Source organism: Triturus cristatus, chromosome 9 (assembly GCF_964204655.1).
Source record: "Triturus cristatus chromosome 9, aTriCri1.1, whole genome shotgun sequence".
Taxonomy (NCBI): domain Eukaryota; kingdom Metazoa; phylum Chordata; class Amphibia; order Caudata; family Salamandridae; genus Triturus; species Triturus cristatus.
In genome coordinates this window covers 883,351,697-883,372,303 of record NC_140592.1, presented here as the reverse complement: position 1 = coordinate 883,372,303, position 20,607 = coordinate 883,351,697, and the positions used below count along the sequence as shown (strand labels likewise).

The 20,607-nt window shown below is 46.9% G+C and overlaps 1 protein-coding gene and 1 pseudogene across 1 annotated transcript in view; one reads left to right on the top strand and one right to left on the bottom strand.

The window, feature by feature from the left end:
• The window catches only part of LOC146799016 (cholesterol 24-hydroxylase-like), a 275,481-nt gene that overhangs the window by 135,820 nt on the left and 119,054 nt on the right, over positions 1-20,607 (top strand). Inside the window, exons 7-8 of the mRNA XM_085626413.1 lie at positions 16,580-16,690; positions 16,798-16,954. Coding sequence (XP_085482539.1) covers positions 16,580-16,690; positions 16,798-16,954 — 268 coding nt within the window. The remainder of the gene's footprint in view (positions 1-16,579; positions 16,691-16,797; positions 16,955-20,607) is intronic.
• Positions 12,366-12,510, bottom strand: LOC146799017 (5.8S ribosomal RNA; annotated as a pseudogene).

Below are 20,607 nucleotides of genomic sequence, written 5' to 3'. Positions count from 1 at the left end.
GTTGCTATCCCCTAAAAACGTGGACTTCTCTCTCAAAATAAAAGAGCAAGGACACAACACCGAATGCGAACACATCCTAGTTTTGCCACTCCCAAATGAAGTTGAGAGGGTGGTAAAATCCTGTACATGTTGGAAGACTCTTATTTTAGCCAATCAGATGTCTTTCCTTTCTGCCATAGGTAGAGCTGCACGATATATAGGTAAAAAGATACCATCACACCCAAAAATGCCAAAACTTCACAGGTATCCTCATTTATTGTGCCTATGAGAAAAGTTCTAGGCTCAATGTTAAATTATAATGACTCTTACATACCAAACACAACTTACATTGTTGTTTTCCTCTTGGTCCTCTCAAGGGACCCGTAATTTATTTATTGTTCTTCATATAGTGCACGACTCACTTCCAAAGGGGTATCTCCACTCTGTGCTGATCAGACAAACTAGTGCATTCTAAAACTTCCAAGTTTTTAACATCTTCTTAAAATTTATAAAATTGGGTAAGGTACAAAGATAGAGAGGGAGTTTATTCCAGTGATACAGGGCCATATACGAGAAAGCTCTGCCCTCGGATCTGTAGGTGAGAATGTGTGGAGTCTGCAAGAGAGCTTTGTTTGAAGACCATAGCTGTCTGGAAGGCTGATAGTGATAAGTTGCAAATGCAGGTAGGACCAACAGGCCTTGTATAGTGCCTTAAGCATCAGACAATAGAGCTTTAAGACGGCCTGCTTTCTGATAGGCAACCAATGCAGTTTTTTTAAATGGGGGCAGAGGACAACCGTGGAGGTAGATTTCAGATCAGCCTGCAGCTGTATTCTGCATAATGCAGTTTGGCCAGCAAGGTATCATTTGCTGCTACCAATAAAGCATTCCCATAGTCCAGGTGACTAGTTATAAGACCTTTCCACGACTTATTGTTATATCCTCCAGAAGCAGAGGAAAAACAAAAGCAAAGGGTTGGTGTGCGCTGGTAATACTCTCAGACAAAATTTATAGAGAGGATTTACTATACAGCCAACCTGTTGTAACGGGTGGGAAGGGAAAGAGACCCTTTTCTTTTAATAGACCTCACTCACTCTAGTAGTGACATGCTTCATCATCGGGCTCACCCCAACTCCTAGAGGTCAGGGTGGGCTCAACCAACTTCCAGGGAGCACTTAAACATACAGTAAATGGGGCGAACTATTAAAGATAACATTTCTCAGCCACTCCTAAATAATTTAATAGTGGAGTGGGAGGGAATGTTAAAAATATATATACAAACGTGTATCAGGATGTGATGGTCCTATGACTCTGGAATTAGCACCAACATGTTTCAGCCCTTCTTAGCTGGCCTAAATAAGTCTGGGGCTTTCGTCAGGGTGGGACATAAGAGGTTATGTCCCCCAGAGACGTGAGTGCATACACGCTACTTGCCAAGTGTACTTCTAAGTGTTAAAAAATGGAACAGGCCTAATACTTGCCACCGGTTTTGCATGAGGAATTACCTACACAGAAAAACATAATATACATTTGTTATTATGTACATTGTTATTGACATTAAAATACCATCTTCACATGGTCCCCCCTGGAGCCATTGTTGTGATGGTGTCGGGGTATCATTCACCCCACCAAAATTTAGTTAAAATCATGCTGCTATGGTGAACTCATACGTTGTTGTTCGCGTTTATCATACCATGTGTACTCCTGTGGCTTTCACAAGTGCTATAGGTTGTGCATGCATGCATTATTTCATTCACAATAAACTTAAATTTTTACCATCGATTGTTCTTCTCACATTCATTCACATCACACGCAGGTTGTTACTTTTTTTTTGGCACTCACCCCATCAACTCAGGGCTAATGATTCCCAAGGGAGCGCAGGAGGGAGGCCTTGTATTCACACATTGTAGGTGACAAAGTTGTGACAATATTGTTGTTAGGTAAGGTAAGGTTACAGAGGAAATTAAAGGCAAAAGGGAGATTGCAATTTGAGTGCCTCAACCTCCTTCAGGCCGCTCAAGCAGCTCTATATAGACAATCAGGTATATAGACGACATCTTGGTCATATGAAACAACATCTCTCCTGAATCATTTAGCAACTGGATAAATGAAAGAAACCCTCACCTGAAGTTTACCATGACTCACAACAACAGTAAAGTCTCTTTCTTGGATGTAAACATTATGGCAGAAGACGGTAAACTCTACACATCCCTGTTTACAAAACCTACTGATCGAAACAGCTTATTACACTGTGAGAGTGCCCATCCAAGAGCACTCCAGGAGAATCTCCCAGTTGGACAGTTTATGCACATACGGTCCAACTGCTCAAAGCTAGATGATTACAAAAGGGAAGCAGACACTTTGGCGAACAAACTACAATGCCAACGACATCCTGTTCAAATTGTCACCAACACCAAAAAGAGAGTACGCAACATCCCAAGAGATTCCCTTCTAGAGAAAACAGATCGACCTGAGAACACAAACAGCATCTGTGTCACAACCTACAATACCAGCTCTAATTTTGTCAAACAGATAATTAACAAACACTGGCGTATCCTCACATCGAACAAACTAGATTTTCAAAAACCCTTGTTTTCATTTCGAAAAACAGTAGCACCCGGGACAGATTGGTTCACAGCAAAACAAACAAAAAAACAACTATGGACAGAACGCACTGTGGAATCTACCCCCAGTCCAGGGACATTTTCCATGCGGTAATTGCTCTATATGCTAATTTCCATCCCACACAAACACGTTAGACCTTGGAATGAGAACCCCTGGGGAGCAGAGATCCTATACAAATTGTAACAGTACCAATGTGGTACATGTTATTACATGTCCCTGCGGTCTATATCGGGATGACTACCCGTAAGATTAGGATCCGCATTAATGAACATAGAAGTACCATAAGATGCAGATGTGTAACAACTAAACTGACATCGCATTTTCTTGAAAAAAAACACACAGACACAGATTTACAATGGAACATTATTGAGAAAGTCATGCCCACCAGCAGCACCCCAAAAACACTGTTACTGAGGGAATAGAGATGGGTACACTGCCTTAAGACTCATATACTGGGCCTCAACGATGAGGTACCAAGGAACCAAGTCAATACTCTAAATAAATGATGTACAATGAGCTGGCCATGTATCATTGGGGGTTTCCTGCCTTGCCACGTTAGTGAGTCCATTACATTCTCCCTTGTTCTTCAAAAATGCCATCGCAACAATGTAAGAATAGTCTAACATGAAATACGTGTAGGCACCACAGAATATATAATGTATCAATCACCTGATACCGGGAAGAGGTGACCGTAAAATACCTTTCCTCGTCAAGATATAATATTATGCCTTTTTTCATCCAGGTCAAATATCAGTATGAACCGATACTACCCTCTTAAATAGCAAAACCGAATAACGACCAGTGGGAACCATGCACGGTATTCATGGAAAAAGGTGGTTTTTGTGTTACACTACATTATGTTTTACCGAGGTACATATATGAATGTGAAGGATTTATTTACAACTCCAAGATACGAACCTCAGTATCTTTCCTCTAAAAATACTTTATGTAAAAATCCTTTCTTTAACCCCTTCGCTGCCAGGCCTTTTCCCCTCCTGTGCCACGCCCTTTTTTGGCTATTTGGGGTAGTGCGCGCTTAGACCCCTGTAACTTTTTGACCACATAAGGTATCCAAGCCAAATTTGCATCCTTTTCTTCCAACATCATGGGGATTCTAAAGGTACTCAGGGTTTGTGGATTCTCCCAGAGGGGTCACATAAATTAGCCAAAATACAGCAACATTTTGGGTTTTTTCGGACAAATTGGAAAAACGGGCTGCAAATGAAAGCATCTGGGTATTTCCCTGCAAATGTTATCAAAAAAGGGTTTGTGGGGTTGGAATCACCGTTTTCCCAGCTTTTCGGGGATACCAGACTTTTGTCAGAAACCCAACATTTTTTACACAGTTTTGGCATTTTTCTGGGACATAGCCTAATTTTGCTATTTTTTGTGCTTTTGACCTCCTTCCAGTTAATGGCAGAAATGGGTACAAAAGCAATAATGGATCCTGGAAAGCTATACATTTCCGAGAAGAAGACAAAACTCTGAATTCAGCAAGGGGTCATTTGTGTAGATCCATCAAGGTTTTTTTTATAGAAACTAACAGTTAAATATAGGATGAATTGAAAATTAGTTGAAAAAAAAAAGCCTTTTGTATCAACGTTTTCACCTGTAACTTCTTCCAATTATGACAGCTCTTTAAAAGCAATATACCATTACATCCGCTGGACATTACTGGTTGTGGGGATATATAAGACTTGTAGGTTCACCAAGAACCCGACGAACCCAGAGCCAAAAACTGAGCAGCAACTTGCAATGGTTTTTTATTATGTACCGGGTATATAGTAATTATTCTGTAAAAATGTGTACATGGAAAAATCGGTATGAAAAACACCTATGTATTTCTGAAATGGGAACAAAATATAGAGTTTAGAAACAGTAGATATTTGCACATTTCTGAAATTGGGGATACTCATACTAGCATGAGAATTATCAGTCATTTTTTAGAATGACTTCTTTTTTACACAATATCTTTCATTTGGAAGGCAGAAATGCATCGAAAGTCAATAGATAATAACAGTTCCTTTACAAAACTGAATTACCCTAAGTCTCCCGATAAAAATAGTACCTCACTTGTGTGGGTAGGCATAGTGCCTGCGACAGGAAACGGTGCAAAACGCAACGTGGTCACAACTCAATATCGCAGTGAAAATTTACCCTTTTTTGGCAAAGTGCCTAGCTCTAGTTTTTGAACCCTAGCTCTGCGGGCACCTTGGGAAACCTAGCAAACCTATACATTTTTGAAAACTAGACACCCAGGGGAATCCAGGATGGGGTGACTTGACTGCCTCCCACCAGGGTCTGTTACCCAGAATCCCTTGCAAACCTAAAAAATTGTCCAAAAAAACACATTTTCCACACATTTCTGTGGTGGAAAGTTTCAGAATCTGCGTGGATCCACAAATTTCCACCCACCTTGCATTCCCCAAAGTCTTACGAGAAAAACGGTACCTCACTTGTGTGGGTCGGCCTAGTGCCCGCGACAGGAAACGGCGCAAAACGCAACGTGGTCACAACTCAATATCGCAGTGAAAATTTACCCTTTTTTGGCAAAGTGCCTAGCTCTAGTTTTTGAACCGTAGCTCTACGGGCACCTTGGGAAACCTAGCAAACCTATACATTTTTGAAAACTAGACACCCAGGGGAATCCAGGATGGGGTGACTTGACTGCCTCCCACCAGAGTCTGTTACCCAGAATCCCTTGCAAACCTAAAAAATTGACAAAAAAAACACATTTTCCCCTCATTTCTGTGGTGGAAAGTTCCGGAATCTCCGTGGATCCACAAATTTCCACCCACCCCGCGTTCCCCAAAGTCTTACGAGAAAAACGGTACCTCACTTGTGTGGGTCGGCCTAGTGCCCGCGACAGGAAACGGCGCAAAACGCAACGTGGTCACACCTCAATTTCGCAGTGAAAAATGACCCTTTTTTGGCAAAATGTCTAGCTGTAGTTTTTGAACCCTAGCTCTGCGGGCACCTTGGGAAACCTATACATTTTTGAAAACTGGACACCTGTGTGCTTCCAGGGAGGCATGGCTTGCGTGGATCCCCCAACGTTTCCTTACCCAGAATCCCCTGCAAACTTCAATTTTAGCTGAAAAAATTACATTTTTCACACATTTTTGTGTGGGAAAGTTGTGGCATCACCGGGCTGACACAAATTTCCTACCACCCAGCGTTCCCCCGGGTCTCCCGATAAAAACGGTGCATCACTCGTGTGGGAGGCCCAAGTACCCGCGACAGGCAAGGCCCCAAAACGTATTGAGGCGACATGAAAATTGCCTACCTCAAAACGACCTGGTTTTGCAAGGGGGGTCACCTGGGTTTTTGGCCCGGTGCTCGGCGCCCACCTAGGGGTACCTACCAAACTCACACATTTCTGAAAACTAGACACCCGGGGGATTCCAGGGAGGTATGGCTTGCGTGGATCCCTCAACGTTTCCTTACCCAGAATGCCCTGCAAACCTCAAATTTAGCTGAAAAAATCACCTTTTTCACACATTTTTGTGTGGGAAAGTTGTGGCATCACCGGGCTGACACAAATTTCCTACCACCCAGTGTTCCCACGGGTCTCCCGATAAAAACAGTGCCTCACTCGTGTGGGAGGCCCAAGTACCCGCGACAGGCAAGGCCCCAAAACGTATTGAGGCGACATGAAAATTGCCTACCTCAAAACGACCTGGTTTTACAAGGGGGGTCACCTGGGTTTTTGGCCCGGTGCTCGGCGGCCACCTAGGGGAACCTACCAAACCCACACATTTCTGAAAACTAGACATCCGGGGGATTCCAGGGAGGTATGGTTTGCGTGGATCCCCCAACGTTTCCTTACCCAGAATGCCCTGCAAACCTCAAATTTAGCTGAAAAAATCACCTTTTTCACACATTTTTGTGTGGGAAAGTTGTGGCATCACCGGGCTGACACAAATTTCATACCACCCAGTGTTCCCCCGGGTCTCCCGATAAAAACGGTGCCTCACTCGTGTGGGAGGCCCAAGTACCAGCGACAGGCAAGGCCCCAAAACGTATTGAGGCGACACGAAAATTGCCTACCTCAAAACGACGTGGTTTTGCAAGGGGGGGTCACCTGGGTTTTTGGCCCCGTGCTCGGCGGCCACCTAGAGGAACCTACCAAACCCACACATTTCTGAAAACTAGACACCCGGGGTATTCCAGGGAGGTATGGCTTGCGTGGATCCCCCAACGTTTCCTTACCCAGAATGCCCTGCAAACCTCAAATTTAGGTGGCTATTTTTTGTGGGGGTGGGGGCATTGGTATGACCATTTTGGGTAGCCCCCACCCCCACGCATAAAAAAAGCCTGCATACTCGCTAGCGCCTACTGGGCTTTCTGCCCAGGGGGCAGATCAGGGGCCACTGCCACCATTTGCCCTCCCGGGGGGGCAGAAAGACTGGAATTTCTCTGGGGGTGGGGTGGGGTATTGTCATGCCCATTTTGGGGAGCCCCTACCTCTACACTAATAAAACAAAAAAATCCATGGTTTCTAGTCGGCATTCTGCGCCCCCAGGGGGGGCCAGATTGGGGGCTACAGCTCCCATCTGCCTCCTGGGGGGCAGAAAGACTGACATTTTTGTGGGGGGGGAGAGTGGGGGCATTGGCGTGCCCGCTTCGGGCAGCCCACACCCTAAAAACAATTGCCCCAAAAAAATCCCTGGTGTTTAGTGGGCTTTCTGCCCCCCCGAAGGGGCAGATTAGGGGCCGATGCCCCATCTGCCTCCTGGGGGGCAGAAAGACTGACATTTGTGTGGGGGGGAGAGTGGGGGCATTGGCGTGCCCGCTTCGGGCAGCCCACACCCTAAAAACAATTGCCCCAAAAAAATCCCTGGTGTTTAGTGGGCTTTCTGCCCCCCCGAAGGGGCAGATTAGGGGCCGATGCCCCATCTGCCCCCCGGGGGGGCAGAAAGACTGTAATAATTGGGGGTGGGGTGGGCCCAAAACGGGCAGGCCCATACCCCCACCCCTATTTTTTTTTTTTAACAATTCCCTGGTGTCTAGTGGGCTTTTCGCGCCCTCGGGGGGGCAGATTGGGGGCCAATGCCCCATCTGCTCCCAGGGGGGGCAGAAAGGCTGTAATGGTGGCGGGTGGGTGGGGGCATTGGCGTGCCCGTTGCGGGCAGCCCCCACCCTAAAAATAAAACTAAAAATGAATCCCTGGTGTTTAGTGGGCTTTCTGCCCCCCCGAAGGGGCAGATTAGGGGCCAATGCCCCATCTTCCCCCCGGGTGGGCAGAAAGACTGTAGTAATTGGGGGGTGGGGGGAAGGGCCTGCCCGTTTTGGGCAGCCCCCACCCCTATTTTTCTTTTTTTACAATTCCCTGGTGTCTAGTGGGCTTTTTGCCCCCCCGGGGGGGCAGATTGGGGGCCGATGCCCCATCTGCCCCCCAGGGGGGGGCAGAAAGGCTGTAATGGTGGTGGGTGGGGGCATTGGCTTGCCCGTTGCGGGCAGTCCCCACCCTAAAAAAAAAACTACAAACGAATCCCTGGTGTTTAGTGGGCTTTCTGCCCCCCCGGAGGGGCAGATTAGGGGCCGATGCCCCATCTGCCCCCCGGGGGGGGCAGAAAGACTGTAGTAATGGGGGGGCATGGGCCTGCCCGTTTTGGGCAGCCCCCACCCCTATTTATTTATTTATGTAACTTCCCTGGTGTCTAGTGGGCTTTTTACCCCCCCCGGGGGGGCAGATTGGGGGCTAATGCCCCCATCTGCCCCCCAGGGGGTGCAAAAAGACTAAAATGGCCAAAATTACACAGGGGGGAGCAAAGGCCCTTGCCCAAGGGGCCGCTCCCCCCTCCCTGGTGTCTGGTGGGTGGATCCCTGCTTGGGGATCGCCCTCCTGTGGTGACCCCCAAGCAGGGATCCACTGGGACACCATTGGAAAGGGGAGATTCTCCCCTTTCCAACGATACCTCTCCCGTCTTTGTACGTGCTCAGGGGGCTGAGATAGCCCCCTGAGCACGTACAAAGTGAAACCTGAAATGAGCCTCTTGGCTCATTTCAGTTTCACTTTCACTGTAATGACGTCGGCGCGACGTGCGCGCCGATCGTCATTGCAGTGAAAGGGGGGGGGGGGGGCCTCGGGTGCTGGGGAAGCTCTTCCCCAGCTCCCGAGGCTATTTTGCACAAAAGGGAATCCCTCTGGTGCCCGCCCCAGAGGGATTCCCTAGGGTATGCCTCATGACGAGCTGGACTCATCATGGGCACAGCGCGACTGTGCTCCATGACGAATCCAGCTCGTCATGGGCATACAAGGGGTTAATAACTGGGTCCCGATAATGGTTCCAGGAATATACAAGGTGCATAAACATGTTTGAAAAGGTATAAATAACCTTGATCAGATATCGTACTAGGCGCGTTGAACATATGGAGCTTTCCATAACGGGCACCCGCTCATTACCTGTCATTTGCATGGAGGGGCACACTCGTCATGACAAAACTTTTTCATCATGGCACTGCCGCCACGACGCTGGACGAGCCCCTAACTACAGCCAATCAGGAACAGGACTCTGCCAAATGGGCGTGTCATTTAACGGCTGCACCACCACACAGCATTTGCACAGGCCGGGGAGCTCCAGAACGAGTAGATTTCAGCGGGGCAGGACCTTTGACGAAGTAAGTGTCTCCAGTCCATGACAAACGAGAGGCTGCTCGAGCAGCCTGAAGGAGGTTGAGGTGCTCGATTGCAATCTCCCTTTCACCTTTAATTTCCTCCGTAACCTCACCTTATCTAACAACAATATTGTCACAACTTTGTCACCGACAGTGTGTGACTACAAGGCCTACCTCCTGCGCTCCTTTGGGAATCATCAGCCCTGAGTTGATGGGGTGAGTGCCAAAAAAAACATAACGATCTGCTTGTGATGGGAATGCATGTGAGAAGAACAATCAATGGAAAAAATTTAAGTTTATTGTGAATGAAATAATGCATGCATGCACAACCATAGCACTTGTGATAGCCACAGGTGTGCACATGGTATGGCAAACGCGAACAACGTATGAGTACACCATAGCAGCATGATTTTAACTAAACTTTGGTGGGGTGAATGATACCCCGACACCATCACAACAATGGCTCCAGGGGGGGCACCGTGTGAAGATGGTAACTTAATGTCAATAACAATGTAAATAATAATAAATGTATATTATGTCTCCCTGTTTTTCTGTGTAGATAATTCCTCATCCAAAACCGGTGACAAGTAGTAGGCTTGTTCCAATTTTTTAACACTTAGAAGTGCACTACGCAAGTAGCGTGTATGTACTCATATCTCTGGGGGAAGTAACCTCTTTACATCCAACCCTGACGAAAGCCCCAGACTTATTTAGGCCAGCTAAGAAGGGCTGAAACATGTTGGTGCTGATTCTAGGGTCATAGGACCATCACATCCTGATACCTGTTTGTATATATATTTGTAACATTCACTCCCACTCCACTATTAAAGAATTCTTTAGGAGTGGGTGAGAACGCAACCATACACTGTATCTTTAAGTGCTACCTGGAAGATGGTTGAGCCCACCCCGTCCTCTAGGTGTTGGGGTGAGCCCGATGATGAAGCATGTCACTACTAGAGTGAGTGATGGCTATTAAAAGAAAAGGGTCTCTTTCCCATCCGTTACAACAGGTTGGCTGTATAGTAAATCCTCTCTATACATTTTGTCTGAGAGTATTACCATTGCACACTTAGGAAGCCCCCACCCACTCTTTGTTTTTGTTGTTCCTTCGCTTCTGGAGGATATAACAATAAGTTGAGGAAAGGACATTCTTATTGGTTATTAGTATATAAAATAGGGAGGATGTGTTCTTTCTATCATCGTGATCGAGGACCTCTCTTTGCCCATCCCCCCGGGACTTCCCTGGTCCCAGGAATTTGTGTGCCAGACTAGTTATAAGAAACTGGACAAGGGCTTTTCGAGAAGTGTTCGGGAGCCAGGAAAAAACTATTTTTAGGAGTCTCATTGTAGCCAAGCAATTGCCACACGCAGCATTAAGTTGACCTTTCATGGATAGTGATTGATCTATTTTTACTTCAAGGTATTTTACCACTTGCTTAAGAGCAAGAACTGGACCAAGTTCAGTCGGCCGGCAGTCACCCGATCATAGCTCCTGTGCTTTGCCAAAAAGCATAATCCTCACTGTTTAGCTGGAGACAGTTGTTGGTCATCCAGGCAGAGGTTTCCCTAATGCAACCCACAAATTGAGCATTCACTTTATCTGGATCAGGTCAAAAGGAGATGAGAAGTTGATTGTCATCTACATATGGCATGATCTCCACACCACATGATCTCACAATTTGTGCCAGAGGCCCTACGTAGTTATTGAACAGAATTCGGCTTAGGTATGAACCCTGGGGAACCCCCTTGTAGGTATACATCTTTCTCACTTTTAAGAGGCAGAGATAGACATTTTGGATACAATTGTCCAGGCAGTCCCTGAGCCAATGTAGTGCTCTGCCATAAACACCCTGCTTCATGTAGTCTGCGGATTAAGATGGAGTGGGAAACTGTGTCAAAAGCCTCAGATAGATCCAGTAGTACTAGCATGACCAGAGTTCCTGTGTCTAAAGAGAGTCTTATGCTGTCGGTGACTGCCAACAATGCAGTCTCAGTACTATGTAGCTCTCTCAAACCCGATTGTGAGGAGTCTAAGATCTTAAGCTCTTCTAGAAAGAGTGTAAGCTGTTTATTAATATAGCCTTCTAGAGCTTCTGCGAGCAGAGGCAGCAACACAATTGGTCTGTAGATAGAGAGAACTTCGGGATTTGCAGAGGACTTTTTAAGAAGTGGAGAGACTTTGGCACACAATTCAATTCAATTCTTTATTAAGGGTTGTAACTTAAAATGAGGTCCACGTAAAAATGTCAGGAATAATCACAATATAAGACAGAATTTTACATTATACATATAAAACCTTTACCATAAAATGTTGCTCATAAAAATGACAAAAGGCAAATCGCCAAAATATAGAGAGAAAAAAATGCAGCAGCATTTCATGAAAATTCAGATTCGTACAGACAAAGTCAACAGCCATGAGAACTGCAAAGAATATAACTTTAAGTAAATAAAATAAAATTCATATACAATTATAACAGGAATTTCATTCGACCTAGCAGCAACAGAGGGCAAAATTCTGTGGGTCATATAAGGATACTAAAGGAAACCATAATAAAAAGATGAAGACAAAAATCATAATGAAATTGGATTTTGAAATACAGCTAAAATTCCTTGACCGCAACATTTTGCCTGCGAGGGAAGCTGTTTTTCTTCAACTATTAGGCCCCCATGAACTGGGGACTTACACAACCTGGGGGAGGCACAGGTCAGTTAGCCACACCAGCCGGCCCGCCAGTTATCTGGTGGATCAGCTGGCAACCAGATGGCCCAGGTCGACCCTACATGCAGAGTGGCCAAGCCCATTATGACCAGCGGCGACGGTCTAAACTCAGATCACATTCCCTATTAATAGGTGAACAATCCAATGCTTGGTGAATTCTGCTTGGACCCTAGCCTGACTGACCAAGCCAATGCATATCCCGAAGTTCCAGATCTAACTTGCGGACTTCCCTTACCTACGTTGTTCCAACATGCTAGATGCTGTTAACCTTGGCGACCTGCTGCGGCTGTGGGTACAGCCCAAGCCAGGACTGGGGATTGGGGGTCCTGTGATGGGTGATCTTGGGGGACTAAGGGAGCAGAGCCGCAGGCCACAGCCCCAGGCATGCCCAGAGAGAGCCCTAGGGCAATTGCCATTCAAGTGACCCTCAGACAGGTGTAGCCTCAGGAGGAAACTGGGCCACAATGTGCATTCAAAGATTCATGTGTCCCACAATTCACACTGATTCTCACAGTTTGCTACATTCTTCATCAAGGCGCAAGCTGAGTGATTCACTGCCAAGAGTTACAGCAACTTTCACAGCGTTCTCCCACCTGCAGGCTAAGGAGAGGCAGGAAGGAGGTAGTCCCGCCCATCCAGTGTCAGTGCAGCTAAACAGCCCACCACCCCTCAAGATTCCTGTCTGGGTGTCAGCCTCCACGATTCATGTGGGTTTCCATGCTTGGGAGCCCCACACCACCACAGCAGGTAGGCAAGAGACTCCCAGAGGCCCAGACGGGACCGCACAACTCTTCATTCCCCAGCCAGGCCACACCGGACCAGGAAACCAGGTACCTGGCAATGAGGAAGGCTGTGACCTCCCTTTCCTGGTGCGAGGTGCCGTAGAAGGTGAGTGGGGTTTCACCCAGCCCATCAAAGTGACTCCATCAATTCCATTACATTTCAGCTTTGCAGCAATGCTCCCCTCTTTGGTTTCCCTGAAGCTGCTCGACTGGTCATTGGATTAAGACTGCTGGACTGTTAGTCGGCATCATTTATGGTTGGAACTACAATGATATCTGATCATCTCTGAACTTTGGTCATTCATTCTTGATCAATAAAAAGATTCTAGGCAAATGCTTTTGCTTTTCGTCTTGCTCCAGTCCCGAAATGTCACATCTAGCGGTACAATATAAATGCTTCAGCCATCTCTCTTAATCATGGCCCCCGTTTGGAAAACCAGCCAAATAGAATCGAAGTCCTGCTTCATTTTTCCTAGCTGCAGTAGTCAAGCAGAAACCTTGCTTTGAATACTCACATTTTTTCAAAGTAAACACTTTAGACACACAGGATATTCAGTCAAGAACATCAGGGGTGCGCCGAGAGGCAAGGGCTGGGACATGTCAGAATGCCAGCATAATCCCAAAACCCAACTATGAGCTTTTTAATTGTAGCAATTTTAATTACCATGGCTGCTAGCACCAGACTTGCCCTCCAATTGATCCTTGTCAAAGTGTATAAAGTGTACCCATTCCAATTACAGGGCCTCAAAGAGTCCTACATTGTTAATATTTTTCACGCCATCTCCGAGTTTGGAGTGGGTTATTTGCATGCCTGATGTCTTCCTTACTTGTGGTAGCTGGTTCTCAGACTTTTCTCTGAAATATAACCTTAATTCCGCGTTATGCGAGGTTACCATAGTAAGCACAGAAAGTACCATTGAAAGTTGATAGGGCAGACATCTGAATGTATCATCACCATCACAGGGTCATGCGATCGCCCCAGGGTTATCTAGAGTAACAAAAGTGAGAGGGGAGTCCAGATTGGTCTTGGTCTGATAAATGCACACAGCCCGAGAGGTCAGTACTCGTTTGCAAATGTTAGCTCTAGAATTACCAGAGTTATCCAAGTAACAGATGGTGCGATTAAAGGGACCATAACTGACTTAATGATCCATTCGTAGTTTCACTGTACCGGCCATTTTTACCTACAACTGCATGGCATAATTTTTGAGACAAAGATATGCTACTGGCAGGCTCAACCAGGTAACCTCACGTGCTGCTCAACAGGAGAAGCTGTATGCCCTTTGCGGACTGACCTTCGCACCCCTTGGGACACTGCTGCAGGAAGTACCTGCTCGTCTACAGATGGCTGGGTGTACTGGGTGGTCACACGGGCACCAGCGGCCTTCACCTGTTCTGCAACAATGGAAGGGAGAGACGGGCCAAAGGATAGCCTGATAGAGACACAGGAGTGGCAGCCTGGTCATCGGGCATACCCTAGGGACAGTTATTCTGAACTGCTACAAAAATACATTGGATGGAGAAGGGCAATGGCTTGACACTCGGGGCTGGAATGCCAGGGGGCATTCAGGATTAGCACCACCTGACCCCATTGGCTCTGGTCAGACCACTGGGAGTTCAAGGTGCCAGGCTGCTTGGCCTTCACTCTGTTGGGTGGGGAGGACCTCTGTGCAAGGCAGACCCTCAAGTCGGATGGATCCAAGCAGAGTGTAAGCTCTTTGCTTGAAACAGCCGAAGTCTGCCAAACTGTCCATCCTTAGGGCCAGGTGTGCTCAATTGAACAGAGCATGTGCTGCCCTGCATGGAGATCTCAGCTTTTCATCCTTGCCTGCTCTCCGGGAAGGCAGGCTAGGAGGAAAGGTCCTTCAGAAAGGGCTAGAAGGCAGTCATGGGCCTGGGCTCCTGGGGGCATGTGACATTCCAGCCTGGGCACTTGCAGCACTTGGGAAGAATGACTGGCTTACAAGGGGTTCCATAGTACCTTGTCACTGCTAATCCGGAGGAAGGCTACCTGCCGTTCTTTTAATACATGTACACTAAATAGAGAATAAAGTCCAGGGTCGGGGCTTCCACCCTAGGCCTGCTGGAGCTCTCACCTGGGGCTCATTAAGAACCTCTTAAACCTGGCAGGCAGGGAGGCCTTCCTGGGCCTGTGGACCCCTTCCCGGGTCCCAGTTGATATGGTAGGTGGAAGGTAGCCCAGAGCTGGGGGCTTCCACCCCCGGCCCACTGGAGCTATGAGTCCTTCTTGGGCCTGTGGGACCACGTACTGGGCACGTTGAGAGACGGGCTAGAGAATGGAGCCCAAGGCCAGGGGCTTCCACCCACAGGCCTGCCGGAGCTCTGACTCAGGGCCTGGTCAGAGCTTCATAATCCAGGCAGGCAGTGGAGGCCTTCCTCAGCCTGCAGGATCCCGTCCCGGGCTCTATGTGACATGAAGGGTTGAGTACGGATGCCAAGGGCATGGATTTCCACCCCTACACAAGTCATACTTCTGACTCGGGTCTAGGGTACCGGTCAGATCTTCTTAACTCAGGCAGTCGGGGAGACTTCTCCAGGCCAGCAGGACCACGTTTAAGGCACTTCGATACACAACAGTCCGGGGGCTCCCACCCCTGGGTCAGCCGGAGCTCTGACCTGGGCGTGGTCACAGCTCCTTAAATGAGGCAGGCAGGGGAGTCCTTCCTGAGCAGTTTGCGACAGAGTGGCCCAAAAATGGAAGCCTAGGGCTGGGGGCTTCCCCACCAGTTTGTTCCCAGGGCCAGCCAGAGTGCTGGGGCCCGTTCAAAGTTTCTTCACCCCACCTAACCCTCCCCAGGTCTGCAGCACCCCCTACCTAGCACTTTTAATTATGTTGAGCTAGAGAATGCAACCAAGGGCCAGAGGCTTTCACTTCCTGGTCTGTCAGAGCGTTGGCCTAGGGCCCAGTCAGAACTTCTTAACCGTGGTAGGCAGATGAGACCTCCCCCAAGCCTGCAGGACCCCTTCCAGGGCACTTTGCAACACAATAGGCTGAAGAATAGAGTGCAAGGTCGGAAGCTTCCAGCCTTGGCCAGCTGGAGCTCAGACCCGGGGTCCTGTGAAGGCTTCTTCACCCAGCCAAGCAAGGGAGCCCTCTCGGGGCCGGAGTGACTCCGTCCCAGCCGCTTGGAGACACAACAGCCTGGTGACTGAAGCACAGGACTGGGGATTCCAACCCAGGTCAACTAAAGCTCCTACCCTGGGCCCAATAATAGGTTCTTCACCCAGCCAGGCAGGGGGACCCTCCCCGGCATGTTGGATCCCATCCCAGGCACTTTGTGACCCAATGGCTATGCACATGGACCTCAGGTCCTGGGGTCCTCACCCTTAGCCTGCCAGAGCAATACCCATTCTGACACATGTGTGAAAGGGAGACATTAGAGAAAATGTATCTGGCTTTCCTGAGCTCTGTCTGGACTTGAAGCTTCAAATGAAACCCCATTGGGACTTCAAGGGCAACTCGGAATTCTGAACATTGAGTCACATAAAGGAAATGGAAATAACGTGTTTCGTTTACTTATTTTAAGTGCAAACATCCACAGTGACATCGGCATGGCACATTTTGCGCCACCAATGTAGGCATGGTAAATGACTCCTAATTATCATTTCCCACAGCCCTACATTTAAGGAATTGATCAAAGGAATGCAAAATAGCATTTTTGCATGTGATGAGCACGTTTTAAAGGGCAGAACCTCAGCATTATAGTAGGACCTAAAAGAAGTGCGATTAGCTTTAAATAGGCAGTTCAGTGAATGATCTTCAGACAAAAAGGCAATCTGTCAATAACCGTAAAATATTTTCCCCTCATAAGTCATATTTTATCATCCTTAGGCGGCATTCGGTTTAGAATCAAACTCACTCCAAGATGAAAATACTCCATTTCCACGAGCAATCACCATGGCCATCAAAGGAATGTTCGAACAACGCAAACCCTTCGTACAGGTTTGTGGAGACACAATTTCTTCATTCTTTTATGTTACCTATATGTTTGTGTGGCCCTCAAATCCTAGCAACATGGAATCAACTTTTCTTATTATGTCCTGCTAAAGTGGTACCCTGGAAACCGACAGCTGGTAAAAGATGTCCTAGAGAGCATAAGGCTGCTGCGCCGAACAGGAAAAGAATGCATCGAGCGCAGGAAGAAGGCCCTCGCCAACGGGGAGGAGATACCAATGGATATTCTAACACAGATACTGAAGAGTGCAGGCAAGCTAAACTTTTATTGTTATGATCCTTGGTTTACAGTGTTAAAGTTGAAAGATTTCAAATGCAATATATGGGAGACAAAGAGAGTGATGGAAACCCTCGCTGGAGTTACCAGTTGAGTATTTTCTAGGCCTGGGCCAAAATTCCATTCCGTTTGCGGAAATTGCGATAATTTGGCATTTTCGCGTTCCGCGGAAAGCGCGAAAATGTCAAAATTCCCGCATTCCGCAGCTTAGAGATAATTTGTTTCTTGCTCGCGCTGTAAAATAATACATTCTCGCGTGCGCGCGATCGCCTTACCTGAACGTTCGCCGACAAGTTTTCCCGATCCGGTTGCGTTCTCCACGAGATGTTGGATTGTTGGTAGCCATTTGCGCTGTCTCGCGACAGTTCGCGCCCGCACTAACGTCATGCGTCGCGCGATCACGTCTTTCTTCTTGCGATCATGCACCGCGAGACAAGTGAAAACAAGATGGCCGCGCCCGTGAGCAACCGCATGGGTAAGTTGGCGAGCCGCGACCACGCAGAAAATACCGCGAACGGGCGGGAAAAAAACTTCCGCATCTTCGCGATATTTCCGTGTGTTTGCGGAGATTTTTTACATTTTCACGATAATTTGCGAAAGTGAATTTCGCAAATTCCGCCCACCCCTAGTATTTTCTGTATCACTTCCGCCAACTCTGAATGAGCCGGTAAGCCTGCATCTTGGACATCACAGGTACGGTATCATTATTTTAATGTGTGAGAGTATCTATGCGGGCCTTCTGCATAAATCCAAAAAGGGCTCTAAGCAGTGTGTAGCCTCTGAGTGTGGTACCAAGAAAAGCAAAATATGAATAAAGCATTTATAGCTGTGAGGGTAAAATCGAGCTTTTTAAGAGTTAGTTTATTATGTGTATTACTGGAACGGACAGTGAACTTAGACCTGTGTGTCAAATTCATCATGTATATCAAGATGCAAATATATGCTTATTGGTACAAACTGCCTTTTTAAAATAGGCCAAGCCCAAACCATTAATTGATTTAAAAATCAGCAGGATTACCATGCCTCTTTCAGTCACTGTAGGAAGCGGCTCTGTATATACTATACCAAAGTAAGGTATTGTGCGCAGAGTCCAGTGGATCCCCAATTTTTTATTTTATTTTATTTAATGCGTTTTTATATAGCGCGGACTTTACCCGAAGGTGTCAGAGCGCTTCACAATAGGAACAGTAATGATACATGAGGAGAAAAATGACAAGTGAGCATGTTACAAAAGCAAACGTTACATTACATGAGGCAAAAGTGACAATTGTGCAAGTATCAAGAGCAAACAGAATACAAGAGGTAGCAAACGATACGTTACAAAAGGAAAAAGTGACGTGTGCAGGTTACAAAAGCATACAAAGTACACGTAGAGGTAAAAATCTGCAATTAATGGCAGACACTCAAAACACTAAAACAAACGTTACGTTACATGAGGCAATGGTGGCAATTGTGCATGTATCAAAAGCAAACAAAATACAAGAGGTAGCAAACGATAAGTTACAAAAGGAAAGGTGACATGTGTGCATGTTACGAAAGAGTACAAAGTACAAGTAGGAGTATAATACTGCACTAAATGGCAGACACTCAAAACATAAGAACACACTGGGAAGGCACTTCTATAGGCATGGAGAACAGAATTTCCTATAATGGAAGGACTTCCTTCAGAAAATAGAGGGCGTGAATTAAATTTGGAAGTGTCTTTGAAGGAGGAGAGCTTTGAGGTCAGTTTTGAAGGCCTGGGAAGAGGTGGTAGTCCAGAGCTGAGGCGGAAGTGAGTAGGTAGGTAGAGGCTAATGTAGATAATACCTTACTCTCTATTTGTGGTAGTGTGGGCGAGCAGTAAGGCTTTATCAGAGGGTAGTGTTACAGCATTTATTGTACACTCTCAGACCAATTTGTTTTGTATAAAAATATTATTGAGTTGTATTTTATTTCTAGAACCAAGCCCGGCCTGGTGCAGGTAAGTGAAATAATACTTTGCAAAAACAATGCAGTGGAATGCAGTTGTAAGTACTTATTTTGTATACAGGTAGGTCAATTATTTAGAAACAGTTGAGGTTACTTTTCAGTTAATTTGCAGGTACTGTATGATTACTTTTGGATTACTTTTTGGATTACTTTTCTTACTGTGATATGCTTAGATATCACACTGGGACATTTACTAGATAACAGGTAGGTAAAACGGTTTTCTCTAAACACAGTTTCTTAGGTTCCCATACAACACAGACTACAGACTCCTGTGAATACCTCGCACTCTCCATTTGCAACAACACCTCCAAGCTGTGCAGACTACACATCTTTTATCACCCCCCAGGCAAGAATGACACCTTCACCAACCACCTCATGGAAATCATCACAGCCAAGGTTTCCCCTAACTCTAATGACATTTTCCTTGGCGACTTCAACTTGCACTGGAACGATCCTAAGGACCCTCAGGTCAACGCCATCAGAGACTTCTTGGCCGATCAAGCCCTTACCCAAGCCTGCTCTCTCCCTACTCATGAGAAAGGCGCCACCCTAGACTGGATCATCGCTAAAGAAGCAGTGGTCAAACTTATCTCTATTGACCCACGTGGTTGGTCTGACCACCACGCTATCACCTTCCTCCTGCCTAGCACCCACAAGACATGGACCCCACAACCCGTGATTCCCAAACAATGGGTTAGAGACACCAAGAACCTTGATCACGGGAAACTGGCTGCGTGCTGTGAGACCGACACTCCGCTCCCCCCACCCCCTTCAGTGCACTTCGGTCAATAACCTCGCGGATCATTTCATTATTCCTCAACTATATCCGACATTCTTGATGACCTTGATCCACTAAAACTAACCCAGATCAAAGACAGGAATCCCTGGTTCAATGGATCCCTCAACAAGGAGAGGAGATCCCTTCAACAGACTGAACGTAACTAGAAACAGCACCCGTCAGCAGCCCATCTAAAACTTCTCCGCTAGGCCAGAAATGCCTATAATAAGAAAATCCTCAACTCTATAAAAGAATTCTTCAGAACAGAACTTGAGAACGCCAAGAATAGACCTCACAAGCTATTTGATTTGGTCAAACACCAATCCAACAAACTCCAAAGAAATGCCTTAACCCCTAGTATCATGCGAAGAGTTTTCATCCTTCTTTTGCGACAAAATATCTGCCCTACGAAATGAACTTAAGTCCGCAACTCACCACCAAAATCTGTCGGCCCTACCCCTTCTCTCCGCGCTGTCCTCCCAAACCTCACCCAAAAACCAAGCGCACTGGTCCAACTTTAAAGTCTATGACGAACACTCTATCTCCAGAATCCTAGCCTCCTTACCCCTTGCATGCTCATGACGGCTCCCGGCCGTCATGCGTCACGGTTGGCATGTGCGCACGACGGCCGGGAGCTGTCCGAATCCCACCCGCCGTTTATTTCTCCCGCACAGTGCGGGAAATAAACCCACGTCCAAGGGGTTAAACCTAAACAATCACTTCAATGATTCTCTCCCCTCTAACTGCCTAGCTGCCGCCTCTCAGGCCATCATCCCTTCCTGGACTGCAATAATCAACGCTTCCCTCCTACAGAGCTCAATACCTGATTCTCTTAAGGCTGGCCAAGTCGTCCCCATCTTAAAAAAAACTCACGCTGGA